Source organism: Mustelus asterias, chromosome 18, assembly GCF_964213995.1.
Source record: "Mustelus asterias chromosome 18, sMusAst1.hap1.1, whole genome shotgun sequence".
NCBI lineage: Eukaryota > Metazoa > Chordata > Chondrichthyes > Carcharhiniformes > Triakidae > Mustelus > Mustelus asterias.
In genome coordinates, this window is record NC_135818.1 from 53,829,606 (window position 1) to 53,845,992 (window position 16,387).

The 16,387-nt window shown below is 42.4% G+C and overlaps 2 protein-coding genes across 6 annotated transcripts in view; one reads left to right on the top strand and one right to left on the bottom strand.

Annotated features, from left to right (window-relative positions):
- Position 1: 1 nt before the first annotated feature.
- Positions 2-9,074, bottom strand: dmac2l (distal membrane arm assembly component 2 like). Of its 2 annotated transcripts, XR_013500038.1 has the most exons (5): positions 8,517-9,074; positions 8,232-8,440; positions 3,700-3,871; positions 519-1,147; positions 2-307 (listed from the first exon to the last, which is right to left on the bottom strand). XR_013500038.1 is itself a non-coding variant. In XM_078233955.1 (4 exons), exons 1-4 carry the CDS (start codon positions 8,618-8,620, stop codon positions 1,033-1,035), a joined length of 600 nt encoding a protein of 199 aa, XP_078090081.1. In that variant the 5' UTR covers positions 8,621-9,074; the 3' UTR covers positions 2-1,032. The 2 variants fall into 2 exon arrangements, 1 of the variants encoding a protein (XP_078090081.1); XM_078233955.1 differs by having other exon boundaries at positions 2-1,147.
- Positions 9,075-9,359: 285 nt separating this feature from the next.
- Positions 9,360-16,387, top strand: part of l2hgdh (L-2-hydroxyglutarate dehydrogenase) — a 34,710-nt gene continuing 27,682 nt past the window's right edge. For 2 of the 4 annotated variants that reach the window (XM_078233960.1, XM_078233959.1), the window contains exon 1: positions 9,360-9,584. In XM_078233960.1, coding sequence (XP_078090086.1) covers positions 9,490-9,584 — 95 coding nt within the window. In that variant the 5' untranslated portion in view covers positions 9,360-9,489. The remainder of the gene's footprint in view (positions 9,585-16,387) is intronic. The other 2 variants (XM_078233961.1, XM_078233963.1) reach the window with 2 other exon arrangements.

A 16,387-nucleotide genomic window follows, 5' to 3' on the forward strand; every position in this document is an offset into this window, starting at 1 on the left:
TAGCAAAAAAGTTTATGTAGCACATTTAAATCAGACATCTGGGGGAAAAAAACCTTGCAGTAGATGTGAATACTAAAAGTAACTTGTGTAAAAATTTTGGCTTAAAACTTAGAGGTATTACATTATTTACGTTTGTAAATATATACGGTTTTGACTAGCTACAATTGAAACCTACATATAGATTACAAAATCTGCAATACTTATGGTATCTTGTATTGATTTTAAAATCTCTCGTATTAAATCATGAATCTGTTAGTTAAAAGCAAATGACTGTGGATGCTGGAATCTGAAACAATGACAGAAAATGCTGGAGAATCTCAGCACGGCTGTCAGCATCTGTGGAGAGAGAACACAGCTAACGTTTCAAGTCTGGACGACTCTTCGTCAAAGATGCTGACAGCCGTGCTGAGATTTTCCAGCATTTTCTGTTTATGATCGTGTTAGTAGTGGAATAACTTACACATCCAGTTTATCTATATATAACAGCAACAAGTGTATGCTGCTCCATATCAGAATGCTGTACTTAATAATTATTAATAAAAAGTCAAATTGCAAATGAAGTGATAAAATAATGCAGTTGCCTGGTAACTGTATGCATGTCTGTAACCAAGGTATTTTGATGTCATGGCGAGCAGAGGAAGAAAGGTTTTTGTTTCATACTACAAAAATGTAAAGCATTAACACTTGAACATTTTCAGAATTTATAATTTATGTACTTCAAACACTATTGCAACTTTTACAATCTTGATTCATGGATGTTTTATTAGCCAGGTGTCAGGACGATGAGAATGCAACAGCACCCTAATTTGGAGGCTCAAATCCAACTTCACACATGAGTTTAAACACTTTGGGCAGTTTTAGTGAACATACTTGTGGCTAAAACAATCTCATTTTTTAAATAATGCAGAAGCATGAGCTTTTGTTAAAAAGCAGATAATTTCATGTAATCGGATGTCATCAACCCCGCATCCATCCTGCTATTTGCAAAGTGGCATTTTATTTGGACTATACATAAATTTCCAAATTGTAGCTTCACTCAAGATCAACTTTAATCTCACAGGCAGGTAGAGCTTTTCGTAAAACCTGAAGAGTTTTTTCTTTTTCTTCCATGCCAGGAAGATCACTTAGAAACAATTGTTCTAAGTTTCTGCAGTAAAATGAGGAAAACAAGATTTTACACTGTGCAGATAAAAAAAATGGCATTTAAACATTTCATTGCACCTCAAAACAAAAACGTTAGCGTTAAAATTGTACATCACATCAAAACACCTAAATAGCATTTTCATGATGTAACTAATAGATTATAACTCATTTGTATATTTAGTTGGGATTGCACGAGAATTCCCACACTAAATTTACACCCTTCCCAACATCCATGCATCACCAAAATTTCAATGCACTTCAGATGCACAGAGGTTATGAAATGCCTCATCAGAGTAGTGACTGAAGCAGAAATCATGTCAAAGTCTAAGAGTGGACAGATGGTGACAAGATATGGAAGCAGGATGAGCACATGATTAACTGTGATTGGGATAAACGTCAATATAAACCCAAAATGTTTGCTTGTAGAGGTGTGAATACCAGCCCCACTGTTGTACCTGACAACACCCAAGGTACAACATATATACATTACTCAACAACTACCATTAACAGATCTCAACCCTGTGGTATTTTAAATACAACTGGTGTGTGGCCATGTTATAGATTCAGTTGCACCATGCTCTAATTTACTCCAAAACTTGGATTTTTTTCAGGGATGGCGGAAATAAATGACCCCTATTATAGCCGGTGTTCTTTTCTTTAACAAAATCTAAGTGGCCTCTTTTTTTTCCCCCCACACATTTCATTTCCACTTGGAGATGTACAGGATTGATTCACTTAGGATTTTCCATTTAACGAATGGTTAAGATGGCTTAAATCTAATGCAGATGAGTATCTGCCATTTTGACTAAGTCAGTGCAAGGAATCGAGACCACAGGCAGGATTTTCACCTAAATATGGAGCAGGAACTGAAGTAAGTGGGTATGCAATGTTCACATTCCATGATGATTTTTATTTTTAATTACACCAATCATTAGTTATAAATCCCTTGTTGGTTTAAATCTCTGAATGGTTTTGCCCTCCCAAGCTCTGTAACCTCCTCTCACAAACTCTCCATTGCTCTAACACTTTTTTAAATACATAGCCTTTGCCTCACTATTGAATGCAATGTCTTCAGTTATCCGGAACCTAAGATCTCCACTTTCTATGCCCTCTCATCCTTTAAGAACCTCCTTATAAACTCCAGTTCTCTGACCAAGCTTTGGTCACTCTTCCTAACTTTGCCCTCTTTAGCTTGGACATTTACACTTCACACCCCTATGAAGCACTTTGTGATGTTCATAATCATTAAAAGTGCTACATAAATGGAAGTTGATACTGTTGGAAGTTTTGTTTTTGGAGATTGCGGCTGGTTGGAGGTGGGTTAGTAGCATTTCCATGTACTTCAATCAGAATTTAAGAACATAAAAATATAAGAAATAGGAGCAGGAGTAGGCCATCTAGCCCCTCAAGCCTGCTCCGCCATTCAATAAGATCATGGCTGATCTGATAGTGGTGTCAGTTCCACTTACTCGCCCGCTCCCCAAAACCCTTAGATTTTTAACCATTAAGGGAATTATGTGTGACTTAAACACATTTAACGAGGTAGCCTCTACTGCTTCATTGGGCAGAGAATGCCAAAGATTCACTACCCTCTGGGAGAAGTAGTTCCGCCTCAACTCTGTTCTAAATTGACTCCCCCATATTTTGAGGCTATGCCCCCTAGTTCTTGTTTCCATTGTAAGTGGAAATAACCTCGCTGCTTCTACCCTGTTTAGCCCCTTCATTATCTTGTATGTCTCTATAAGATCCCCCCCTCAACCTTCTAAACTCCAATGAGTACAGGCCCAGTTTACTCAATCTCTCCTCATAAGCTAACCCCCTCATCTCCGGAATCAACCTGGTGAACCTTCTCTGTACCCTCTCCAAAGCTAATATATCCTTTCTTAAATAAGGGGACCAAAATTGTACACAGTACTCTAGGTGTGGCCTCACCAGTACCCTGTACAGTTGCAGCATGACCTCCCTGCTTTTATACTCCATCCCTCTCGCGATAAAGGCCAACATTCCATTTGCCTTCTTGATTGCCTGCTGCACCTGCAAACTGAGTTTTTGTGATTCATGCACAAGGACCCCCAGGTCCCTCGGCACAGTAGCATGTTGTAATTTTTCACCGTTTAAATAATAGTCCATTTTACTATTATTCCTTCCAAAGTGGATAACCTCACACCAACGTTATACTCCATCTGCCAGATCCTTGCCCACTCACTTAACCTATCCAAATCTCTCTGCAGACTCTGTGTCTTCCACGCAATTTGCTTTCCCACTCATCTTTGTGTCATCCGCAAACTTTGTTACCCTACAGTAACTAGAACTTACTGTTTGAATACTGTAATGGATTCACGGTTAAGCATGATCTAGCATGTTGATGAACAAAAACAATTCTTACTCCAAGTGTTGTTGACTCATTGTTTAACTCCACACCAAGAAGTACTGTAATTTCATTAGCTAGCTGCTATAAACAGTCTTGCTATGAAGACATGATGCAAGTACATACAACTGTTAATGTTGCTACTATTTTCACAGTACTGTACCTTATTTCTCCCCAAGAATACTTACTTGAGAAGATGAAGACTTATGATTCCCCGGTCTGTGACATTTCCACAAGAAATTATTTCCAGCCCTTTAAGGCTCTTTTGCAAATTTTCTATTTTGCAAAGTCTCTCAAGACATACATCTTCAATGTATATACACCTCTGGAATTTAATTTCTTTGACATGTTCCAGATGATCTTCAACAAAATGTACAAATGAGAAATCTTACAAAAAGTCATTAACTCATCTCTAAACAAATATCTTTATATTTAAAACAATATTTTCACAAGATTTAATTTTAAATATCAGGTATACAATATTATTAATAACCTTTCACTTATGTAAGTATATAAAATGATTGCTGGCCTCTGATGGTACTCAAGGCAGGGGAGAAGCTGGAACTTGTAAATTCTTGTATTATGAGGCAACAGGCCTCTGGGAGCACCCTACTGAATGTGGAGTGGGTTATAGAAACATTCAGGGCCATTCATTCATGCTTTTGTTATCGCTATACTTGGTTAATCCCACACATTGCTGGCCTGTCTTCTATATTGCCACCTCTGTAAACTTCATCACCCAAACTCTGGTGTCCATGTCTTTACTCGCCACAACACCTGTTCTGCTAGCACCTCTGTACTCGCTGACCTGTACTGGCTCCCAGTCAAGCAACGCCTCAAATTTTAAAATTCTCATTCTTGTCTTGAAATTCCTCAATGGTCTCACCGCTCCCCTCCCTATCTCCGAAATCTTCTCGAGCCTCACAACCCTCTAAGATCTGTGTTCACATAAATCTGGGTTTTTGATCATCTCCCATTTTTTTCTGTTCCACCATTGGTGGCTGTACCTAGGTCCCAAGCACCCTTCCAACACCTCTCTGCCTCTCGATCTCTTTCATCTTTAAACTGCTCTTTTAAACTCATGTCTTTGACCAAGTTTTTGACCATCTGCCAAATATCACCTTACCTGGCTCAGTGTCTAATTTTCGGACCTCTCGGGGACAAAGGAGGGGAATTATGCTTAGAACCCAAGGGAATAGGGGAGATCCTAAATGAATACTTTGCATCGGTATTCACGAAGGAGAGGGACGTGTTAACCGGGAGTGTCTCGGAGGGAGGTGTTGACCCATTAGAGAAAATCTCCATTACAAGGGAGGAAGTGTTAGGTTTTTTAGGGAACATTAAAACTGACAAAGCCCCAGGGCCTGATGGCATCTATCCTAGACTGCTCAGGGAGACGAGAGATATAATTGCTGGGCCTCTGACGGAAATTTTTGTCGCTTCTTTGGACACAGGTGAGGTCCCTGAGGATTGGAGGATAGCGAATGTGGTCCCATTGTTTAAGAAGGGTAGCAAGGGTAACCCAGGAAATTATAGGCCGGTGAGCTTGACGTCCGTGGTAGGGAAGTTGTTGGAGAGGATTCTTAGAGACAGCATGTATGTGCATTTAGAACGGAACAATCTCATTAGTGACAGACAGCATGGTTTTGTAAGAGGGAGGTCGTGCCTTACAAATTTGGTGGAGTTTTTTGAGGAAGTGACAAAAACGGTTGACGAAGGAAGGGCCGTGGATGTCATCTATATGGATTTCAGTAAGGCATTTGACAAAGTCCCACATGGCAGGTTGGTTAGGAAGGTTAAGGCTCATGGGATACAAGGAGAAGAGGCTAGATGGGTGGAGAACTGGCTTGGCCATAGGAGACAGAGGGTAGCGGTCGAAGGGTCTTTTTCCAGCTGGAGGTCTGTGACCAGTGGTGTTCCGCAGGGCTCTGTACTGGGACCTCTGCTATATATATATATATAAATAAAAGATTTGGAAGAAGGTGTAACTGGTGTTATCAGCAAGTTTGCGGATGACACGAAGATGGCTGGACTTGCGGATAGCGATGAGCATTGTCGGGCAACACAGCAGGATATAGATAGGCTGAAAAATTGGGCAGAGAGGTGGCAGATCGAATTTAATCCGGATAAATGCGAAGTGATGCATTTTGGAAGAAATAATGTAGGGAGGGGTTATACAATAAATGGTAGCGTCATCAAGAGTATAGAAACACAGAGGGACCTAGGTGTGCAAGTCCACAAATCCTTGAAGGTGGCAACACAGCTGGAGAAGGTGGTGAAGAAGGCATATGGTATGCTTGCCTTTATAAGACGGGGTATAGAGTATAAAAGCTGGAGTCTGATGATGCAGCTGTATAGAATGCTGGTTAGGCCACATTTGGAGTACTGCGTCCAGTTCTGGTCGCCGCACTACCAGAAGGACGTGGAGGCGTTAGAGACAGTGCAGAGAAGGTTTACCAGGATGTTGCCTGGTATGGAGGGTCTTAGCTATGAGGAGAGATTGGGTAAACTGGGGTTGTTCTCCCTGGAAAGACAGAGAATGAGGGGAGATCTAATAGAGGTGTACAAGATTATGAAGGGGATAGATAGGGGGAATGGTGGGGAGCTTTTTCCCAGATCAGAAGTGACGATCACGAGGGGTCACAGGTTCAAGGTGAGAGGGGCGAAGAATAACTCAGATATTAGAGGGATGTTTTTTGCATAGAGGGTGGTGGGGGCTTGGAATGCGCTGCCAAGTAGGGTGGTGAAGGCAGACACGCTGACATCGTTTACGACTTACCTGGATAGTCACATGAGCAGCCTGGGAATGGAGGGAAGATAGACAGACAGACAGACAGACAGACAGACAGACAGACAGACTACAGTGCAGAAAGAGGCCCTTCGGCCCATCGAGTCTGCACCGACCACAACCCCACCCAGACCCTATCCCCATATCCCTACATATTTTACCCACTCATCCCTCTAACCTACACATCTCAGGACACTAATGGGCAATTTTAGCATGACCAATCAACCTAACCCGCATATCTTTGGACTGTGGGAGGAAACCGGAGCACCCGGAGGAAACCCACGCAGACACGAGGAGAATGTGCAAACTCCACACAGACAGTGACCCAAGCCGGGAATCGAACCCAGGTCCCTGGAGCTGTGAAGCAGCAGTGCTAACCACTGTGCTACCGTGCCGCCCATTTAGTTGGGCCAAGGACCAAGGAGTGACACAGGCTTGGAGGGCCGAAGGGCCTGTTTCCTGTGCTGTACTGTTCTTTGTTCGTTTTATAACACTCTTGTGAAATGCCTGGGATGTTATTTAAATATTGTTTAATCAGTTGATTCAACAGTGAAGTTATCATTTCAGTCAGTTAGCTAGTTTTGCCCTATGTACGTTCTATGTGCTGAGGTGTCATGCTTTTGAAAGGCTCAATTGACAAAGGCCTGCTAGATGCAAAACATTTAATTATATAAATTTTCAGAATATATAAAAGATGAAACAAAATCAGAGATGCAAAAATTAGAAACAAATAATTAAAAGCACATCATCGCATTCAGAAGGGCTATGATGAGCATAAAGTTATATGGGCAATCTTCTTTCAATATTCAAGGACCCATTTTGAGGAACTTAGTTAAAGGCAAGTGCATAGTTTGCTCTAAAAGTGGCTTGTACAGCATTTCAAAAAATTCAGATTGCAATGGCAATTGTGTCACCAGAGGCTCATCATACCATGGCATGATATAATCCAGTTCCCTAACTGCCCTTTAATCTGCCTTGTTTATATGGTTGAATTGTTTCTGCCTTGTACCTGTCCAGTTTGATCAGTCCATTCATAACATTTCCCAAAGTGAAAGCCAAAACTATTCTTTAAATTAGGCTAAAATCAGCCTACCGAAAACCAAATTTAAAATGTAAGAGGTAACCACAGTACTGCTTGTACCAACCAAGGGTTGGAGAAACCAAGCAAAGCTGCGACCTACAAAGAGGTGGCAATACCATGTCTACATAAGATTGTTGACTCTTAACAACATTCTGGCTATTAAAGGTAATCCTGTAAATTAAATAGATTAGAAAACAGTTATTAACTCATGGTTCTGCAGATATCAACATTTCTGAAATCTTTTAAACACAACAGCCCCACACCAGCTCCCATAATGGTACAATCAAGAGTTAAATATTTAAACCCCATTCTTCTTTTAAATGAATAGAATAAAAACAAGCATGAAGTTAATCATGATTCTTTTGGTTTCCCAATGTGTCATGATGTTACACAAAAACCAAGTGTACATTTTAGCTGATTTGATTTATTATTGTCACATGTATTAGTAAACAGTGAAAAGTATTGTTTCTTGCATGCTATACAGACAAAACATATCATACATAGAGAAGGTATGCTGAATACTGTTAGAGGGGAGGAGTTAATTAGGTTAGTTTTTATAATTATAATTCAAAGTTAAAGTTATGCATTATGTCTTATTTTATAATTTCATTGTAAATTCCTATATCCATATACTAGAAACTATATATAACTTGTCACACCCACCTAGCAATGGTGTACTGTATTATCTATTATTTGGGGCAATTATAATTGTAGATATATTTATAATGGAAGTATGTGCAGACAATAAGTTTTATATGTTGAGTCTTACCTTCTGTAAGTCAAAGTTATTAGAGTTTTTGATCAAAATGTTACAGAAATAAACTAATACTGAAAATAATCTAATACTGTACCCAGGTAGTCAAATCCTTTGTGCATAATGCATGATTCTGTAGCATCAATTCCTTCAATTTTGAATTTTTCCAATGGGCCAGTAGGTAGGTGATTGTAATCTTTTTGCCACTTATCCAAACCTTTGTAACGCACACTAGCACCACAACGAAGCAACCACTCTGATGCTGCCCTGTCTGGACCAACAGTCTTTATACGATCATAATCCACACTATTTAAAAGAAAATGCACCGTTGTTATAGACATTAGCCAAATATTTAAACCGGTAAATTATCTTTTAACCTTACTTGTTGAAAACAGCATTCAACCATCCCCAAAAACTCCTGCGGCCAACATAAGCGTGCATGATCCGCAGAGTCCTAATGGATCCCGTTGACTTTGAAAACAGCATCTTGATAGGTTTTCTGAAGCTACAAGAAATATATACGAATTAAAACAGCCAAATTTTCAACTGTTCTATAATGAGAGGGATCACAGTTTGTGCTTGTAACTGCCAAAGACAAGCTTCTTGAATTATCTGCGAGAGGGAGAGACCAGACTCATGCTCACACTGCTTCCTATGACCAGACTTGCTTCACCTGAACCAGGTATTAGAGAAACAGGCCTCAGTTAAATGGACTGCGCAGTGGGTTCACATATGGTTCAGTCATCTCCAAAATGCAAATCTGGAATTAATCTTTACTGCTGGATTTCGCTCTTTTCTGCCGGCCACAAAGCCACAACAGGTACTGGAATGATAATCAAGTTTAGTGAAGGCCCTGCAACCTTCATTCTGGTTCCGCCCACCGACACTAAAGGCAAAGCGCTCATCCATTGCGCAGGCGCCGCCATCAGGCTTGTGGGCCGGGATTGGGCTATCAACCGCGCAGGCGCCGGCATCAGGCTTGTGCGCCGGCGTCAGGCTATCAACTGCGCAGGCGCCGGCATCAGGCTTGTGCGCCGGCGTCAGGCTATCAACTGCGCAAGCGCCGGCATCAGGCCTGTGCGCCGGCATCAGGCTATCAACCGCGCAGGCGCCGGCATCAGGCTTGTGCGCCGGCGTCAGGCTATCAACCGCGCAGGCGCCGGCATCAGGCTTGTGCGCTGGCGTCAGGCTATCAACTGCGCAAGCGCCGCCATCAGGCCTGTGCGCCGGCATCAGGCTATCAACCGCGCAGGCGCCAGGTTGTGAACCGAGCGGAGGTGTACCTACCCGAAGGCCGGGGTTAAAGGTGAAAGGCGGTACCGGTTGGGCGGCTGTTGGGTTGAGTTTTAACAGTGATGGTCACTTCCGTTGGGTTTGGTCGCGCAGCGTCGCTGCTCATCAAGCGATTCAGTGGGTTTCAAGCGGATTATCTGGTGCGAAGGAAGTACAGGTGAGGAGTGGAGTTAAACAAAAACATAAAATGCTGGAGAATCCCAGCAGGTCTGACAGCATCTGTCAAGAGAGCGTTGGCTCCATCCTCCCTCCACAGATGCTGTCAGACCTGCTGGGATTTTTTTTAAAGCATTTTCTGTTTATGTTTCAGATTCAAACATCCGCTGTAATTTGGTTTTCTCTCAGTGCTGGAGTTGGCAGGGCTGAAGCTGCATGTCCTCTCACGTGGGCGTTTGTTTTGAGGTTGTTAGGCGAATCCTGATAGAATGAATTATTAGTTGCGAGGAGGAGGGCAGGTTAACTTATAGAAAGGGAGTACTACCCCTATCTCTGTGACCTTGGTGTGTGTCCATATTAACTTTCTGCAGTAATATTCCTGGGTGAAATCACAGAATTGTTACGGTGCAGAGGGAAACCATTTGGCCCATCATGTCGGCACCAGGTGGCTTAGTGCAGTGCTGGGCAGCCCAGGCTTAGTGAATGGCCTGCATTTCAGTGGGCCACAAGATTGAAATCAGACTTGTTCACTTAGGGTTAGATGTATTGGCCATGCTAAATTCTCCCTTAGTCTACCTGAACAGGTGGTGGAGTGTTGTGACTAGGGGATTTTCACAGTATCTTTATTGCAGTGTTAACGTAAACCTACTTGTGACTAATAAATTAACCGTAACTTTAACCATGATGCGATGAATAAGACCAAACACATTGAATAACAGTGACTATTTCATTGGGTTATAGAAAATGTTTAATCATTTAAAAATTAATAAAATTATCATCTTCAAATAGTAAAAGCAAAATAAATATATACACTTTGGATGCAGAGAATGTACACAACCCTGACTCTGAGAGCTGTGTGCTATCAGCTTGCACCTCACTTCACGTGCCCTTGCATATTACTACAGTCACACCAGTAGGAAAAAGCTAATTGGACAGAAATCAAAGGAATGTGGTGGCAACCCTACATGTGGGTAATGGTCAACAAAATGGCAGAGCTTTACGGCCTCGCACGTCCTGAAACTGTAAAATCCTGCCTGAGGTCAACGGACCTTTCCATGGTGTGTCCCTTGCCTACTAATGTGACACCCTTATTCAAAAAGGGAGAGAGACAAAAAGCAGGAAACCGTAGGCCAGTTAGCTTTACCTCTGTGGTTGGGAAGTTCCTGGAATCAGTCATTAAGGAGGAGATGACTGAGCATTTGAAAGTTTATTTATTAGTCACAAGTAAGGCTTGCAATAACACCGCAATGAAGTTACTGTGAAATTCCCCTAGTCGCCACATTCCAGCGCCTGTTCGCGTTAATGCACCTAAACAGCACGTCTTTCAGTCTGTGGGAGGAAACCAGTGCACCCGGAGGAAACTCTCACAGACACGGGGAGAACGTGCAAACTCCACACACACTGATCCAAACCGGGAATCGAATCCTGGTCCCTGGCGCTGTGAGGCAGCAGTGCTAACCACTGTGCCACCGTGCAGCTTGGAAAGACGAGGCTCAATCCACCATTGTCAACATGGTTTTATGAAGGGAAAGTCATGCTTGACAAACTTGCTTGAGTTCTTTGAGGACATAGCCAGCAATGTGGATAGTGGGGAACCTATGGATGTGGTATATCTAGACTTCCAGAAGGTGTTTGACAAGGTGCCGCATAAAAGACTGATTCAGAAGGTGAGATTTTAGGGGATTGGGAGTAGAGTATTAGATTGGATTGGCTGACTGACAGAAAGCAGAGGGTCAGGATAAATGGGTCCTTCTCCAGCTGGCGAAATGTAACTAGTGGGGTGCCGCAGGGGTCAGTCCTTGGACGTCAACTGTTTACAATCTATATAAATGATCTGCAAGCGGGACAGAGTGTAACATAGCAAAATACAGACAGATATAGATAGGCTAGGAGATTTGGCAGATGGAATCATAGAATCCTTACAGTGCAGAAAGAGGCCATTCAGCCCATCGAGTCTGCACCGACACCAATCCTAACCAGGCCCTATCCCCACTAATCCCTCTAACCTATGCATCCCGGGACATTAAGGGGCAATTTAGCATAGCCAATGCACTGAAACTGCACATCTTTGGACTGTGGGAGGAAACCGGAGTACCCGGAGGTAACCCACATAGACATGGTGAGAACGTGCAAACTCCACACAGTAACCCAAGCCAGGAATCGAACCTGGATCCCTGGCGCTATGAGGCAACAGTGCTAACCACTATGCCACCCGAGTTTAATGTGGATAAGCGAAGTTATCCATTTTGGCAGAAAAATAGGCAAATTATTACCTAAATGAAAAGCAGATTCAAAATGCATCTGTGCAGAGGGATCTGGGTGTCTATGTTCATGAGTCGCAGAAAGTCGGTATGCAGGTGTAGCACATAATAAAAAAGGCAAATGGGATGTTGCCATTTATTGCCAAAGGACTGGAATATAAAAGTAGAAAAGTGTCGTTGCAATTGTATAGGGTGTTGGTGAGACCACATCTGGAGTATTGTGTCCAGTTTTGGTCTCCTTATTTGCAGAAGGATGTGGAGGCATTGGAGGCAGTTCAGAGGAGGTTCACCAGATCGATTCTGGAGATTAAGGACTTGAAATATGAGGAGAGATTAAACAATTTGGGCTTGTACTTGCTGAAGTTTAGAAGGATGAGAGGGGATCTGATCGAGCTATATAACATTCTAAAAGAGATTGAGAAAATAAACATAGACCAAATGTTTCCTCTTGTGGGATAATCTAGAACAAGAGGTCACAGGTATAGGTTGAGAGGTCGATTTAAAACTGAGATGAGAAAGAATTACTTCTCTCAGAGGGTGGTGAATTTGTGGAACTCATTGCCCCACAGCACAGTGGAGTCTGAATCATTGAATAGTTTCAAGAGGGAGATAGACATATTTCTAATAAAAAAGGGAAGAGGGATATGGGGAACAGGTGGGGAGGTGGATTTGAGACCAGGGAGAGATCAGCCATGATCTGATTGAATGTCGGAGGAGGCTTAAAGGGCTGAATTTGCCTACTTCAGTTCCTAGTTCCTATGCTCTGATTCTGATGGCAGGTGGGACAGTAAAATTCTGGTCAATGTTTCATGGGCTGCACTCAGAATCCAGATGGGTCGCATGTGGCCCCTGGGCCACGAGTTGCCCACCACTGGCTTAGTGTCATTCCCTTGCCTTTTCCCCATAACTCTGCACATTGTTCCTATTCCAATAATCATCTAATATCCTCTTAATGCCTCGAATGAACCTGCCTCCACCACACTTTCGGGCAGTGTATTCCAGACCTGAACCACTCATTGTGTGAATCTGTGCCCTCTTATTCTTGATCCTTTTATGAGGGAACAGTTTCTCCCTATCTATTCAAGTTTATTTATTAGTCAAAGTAAGGCTTCCATTAACACTGCAATGAAGTTACTGTAAAATTCCTCTAGTCACCACAGTTCGGTGCCTGTTCGGGACAATGCACCTAACCAGCACATCTTTCCAAATGTGGGAAGAAATCGGAGCACCCAGAGGAAACCCACACAGACATGGGGAGAACATGCAAACTCCACACAGACAGTGACCCAAGCTCTGAATCAAACCCAGGTCCCTGGCGCTGTGAAGGAGAAGTGCCAACCACAGTGCTACTCTGTCCAACCCCTTCATGATTTTGAACATGTCTATGAACTCTCCTCTTAGCCTTCTTCTCTTCGAGGAGAACAAACCCAACCTCTCCAATCTATCCTCATAACTGAAGTTTCTCATGCCTGGAATCATTCTTGTAAACCCCTTTTACTTTCTCTCCAATGTGTCCACATCCTCCCTATAGCGTGGTGCCCAGAACTGTACACAATAATCCAGCTGAAGTTTAACTAATGCCTTTAAAAGCTATAATTCCAGAATTTTCACTTCACCCTTGGCAAGTAGACCGATACAGAGACGCAACAGATATATTACTGAAACAAAAAGAGAAAAATGCTGGAAAATCTCAGCAGGTCTAACGGCATCTGTGGAGAGCGAATAGAGCCAACGAGCCAATAGATGCTGTCCGACCTGCTGAGATTTTCCAGCATTTTTCTGTTTTTGTTTCAGATTCCAGCATCTGCAGTATTTTGCGTTTATCCCAGATATATTACTGACCCAGTGACTTGAATTTGCCTTGAGTTTTGAGAGAGTGACAGATCATAGTTTGGGCAATTGTTATCCTAGATGTATTATCCCACATGGGGGAAAGAATGAAAATTGATCCTTCGAGCTTTTTATGACTCCTACATCAGACCCATTGGTTTAAGATCATACAATTATGATAGCAGTCTACCATCTACAAGGGACGAGTCAGGAACGTGAAAGAATATGTCCCATCTGGATGAGTGCAGCTCCAGCAACAGTCAAAAGGTTCAACGCCATCCAGGACAAAGCGGCCTGCTTGAACAGCTTCCGTTCACCTTAAACATTCACTCCCTTCTTCACAGGCACACAGTGATGGCAGTATCTACCATGATAGAAGATATAATGTATCAACTCACCAAGCTCCTTTGACGGCATCTTCCAAACCTGTGGCCTCTATCATCTTGAAAGATGAAGGCTGCAGATGCATCGGAACACCGTCACCTGAAAGTTCCCCTCCAAGGTGCACACTGTCCTGACATGGAACTATCATTCTGATCTGGACCTATATTCCTTCACTGCTGCTGAGTTAAAAACGTTGAACCCCCTTCCCAACAACAGTTTCCAACTTTCAGTTCAAGAAGACAGCTCACCACCACCACCTCATGGGCAATTAGGGGTGAGCAATAAATGCTGGCCTTGCCAGTGGCACACTCATCCCACAAAATAATTAAAATAAAATGTGATTCCACTGATACCATTAAAATACAGTCAAATATAAAATATTTTGCAAGTTTTAATAGTTCTTTTAAAAATCTGTTAAATAGCAAAATATCAGAAACATGGTTTTGTTTCCTTCTGCATCTAATGTTCTGGGCTTAATTTACTCGCCCAGTAAAGGGGCGAGGGGAGAAACAAGTTGCTTGCAGTTATATCACACTTTTCATGATCACCAGTTATATGAAAATACATAATGGCCAAATAAGTATTTTGAAGTGCAGTCAATGTTGTGTAGTAAATGTAGCAACCAATTTATGCACAGCAAACTCTCTTAACCAGCAATATGATAAAGACCAGATAACCTGTTTTTGTGATGTTGATTGAGGGAAAAGCATCGGCCAGGGCACCCAGGATAACTCTCTTAGCAATTGTGCTGAGGAATTTATATCCACCTGAATGGATCTGAGTTCTTGGTCTACCATCTGATCAAAAAGGTGGCTCTCCCATCAATGTAGTGCTCCCTCAGCCTTGCACTGCACTGTCAGCCTTGATGTTTATGCTCAAGCCCTGGATTGGCACTAGAATCTCGTGTCTCAGAGGCAAGAGTGTCACCAACTGAAACACGATTGACGCTGAGCCATTGTAATTGGCTGAAGCATTCAAGGAGCAGCAGTAAATAGATGGTAAAAAAAAAACAAGGAATGCACACATAGTATAATTATGTCCACAGCACACTTGCGCCCAAATTTCCCTTGATCTTTTTTCTGTATTTGCTTTGCACCCCATTTATATGTATCTGGGTGCAAATGGAGGAAATTCCACCTGACTCTTGTGCACAGCTGTTTTTCAGACTAGAAGAAGGTATACAATGGGAGAGAGGGATTTTTTTTTTGTTTTTCACCATCTGCAGTATTTTGCTCTTGTTTTAGAAATTGAATTACAAAAAGGTTTAATTTTAAATAAAATCCTCAACAATTACTTCTACATCTGGGAGAAATTGGGAATCATTTACCAGAACTTGCCAATTGGGGTTCAACAAAGGTGTCTTGTGTACACTTGCAGGTGGATGGTTCATGAAAGCTGGGCTGAAAAATGGCAAATGGAGTTTAACCCTGATAAATGTGAGGTGATTCATTTTGGTAGGACTAATTTAAATGTGGATTACAGGGTCAAAGGTAGGGTTCTGACGACTGTGGAGGAACAGAGAGATCTTGGGGTCCATATCCACAGATCTCTAAAGGTTGCCACTCAAGTGGATAGAGCTGTGAAGAAGGCATATAGTGTGTTAGCTTTTATTAACAGGGGGTTGGAGTTTAAGAGCCGTGGGGTTATGCTTCAACTGTACAGGACCTTGGTGAGACCGCATTTGGAATATTGCGTGCAGTTCTGGTCACCTCACTATAAGAAGGATGTGGAAGCGCTGGAAAGAGTGCAGAGGAGATTTACCAGGATGCTGCCTGGTTTGGAGTGTCGGTCTTATGAGGAAAGGTTGAGGGAGCTGGGGCTGTTCTCTCTGGAGCGGAGGAGATTGAGGGGAGACTTAATAGAGGTTTATAAAATGATGAAGGGGATAGATCGAGTGAACGTTCAAAGACTATTTCCTCGGGTGGATGGAGCTATTACAAGGGGGCATAACTATAGGGTTCATGGTGGGAGATATAGGAAGGATATCAGAGGTAGGTTCTTCACGCAGAGAGTGGTTGGGGTGTGGAATGGACTGCCTGCAGTGATAGTGGAGTCAGACACTTTAGGAACATTTAAGCGGTTATTGGATAGGCACACGGAGCACACCAGGATGGTAGGGAGTGGGATAGCTTGATCTTGGTTTCAGATGAAGGTCGGCACAACATCGTGGGCCGAAGGGCCTGTTCTGTGCTGTAATGTTCTATGTTCTAAAAACAAAATTGTTGTAATATTTGCTTCAAACAAAATCTTCTGTGATATCATATTACATGATGTGGAGATGCTGGCGTTGGACTGGGGTAAACACAGTAAGAGTTGTAAGAGTTTGGGA

Bases quoted from the DNA above. Each gene is read 5' to 3' on its own strand.
- dmac2l (XM_078233955.1), bottom strand. From the start codon at position 8,620: ATGCTGTTTTCAAAGTCAACGGGATCCATTAGGACTCTGCGGATCATG. The intron at 8,441-8,516 runs GTAAGGTTAAAA...TCTTTTAAATAG, and splicing joins TTGAATGCTGTTTTCAACAA to TGTGGATTATGATCGTATAA. The intron at 3,872-8,231 runs GTACAGTATTAG...ATTTTGTTGAAG, and splicing joins CAAAGGATTTGACTACCTGG to ATCATCTGGAACATGTCAAA.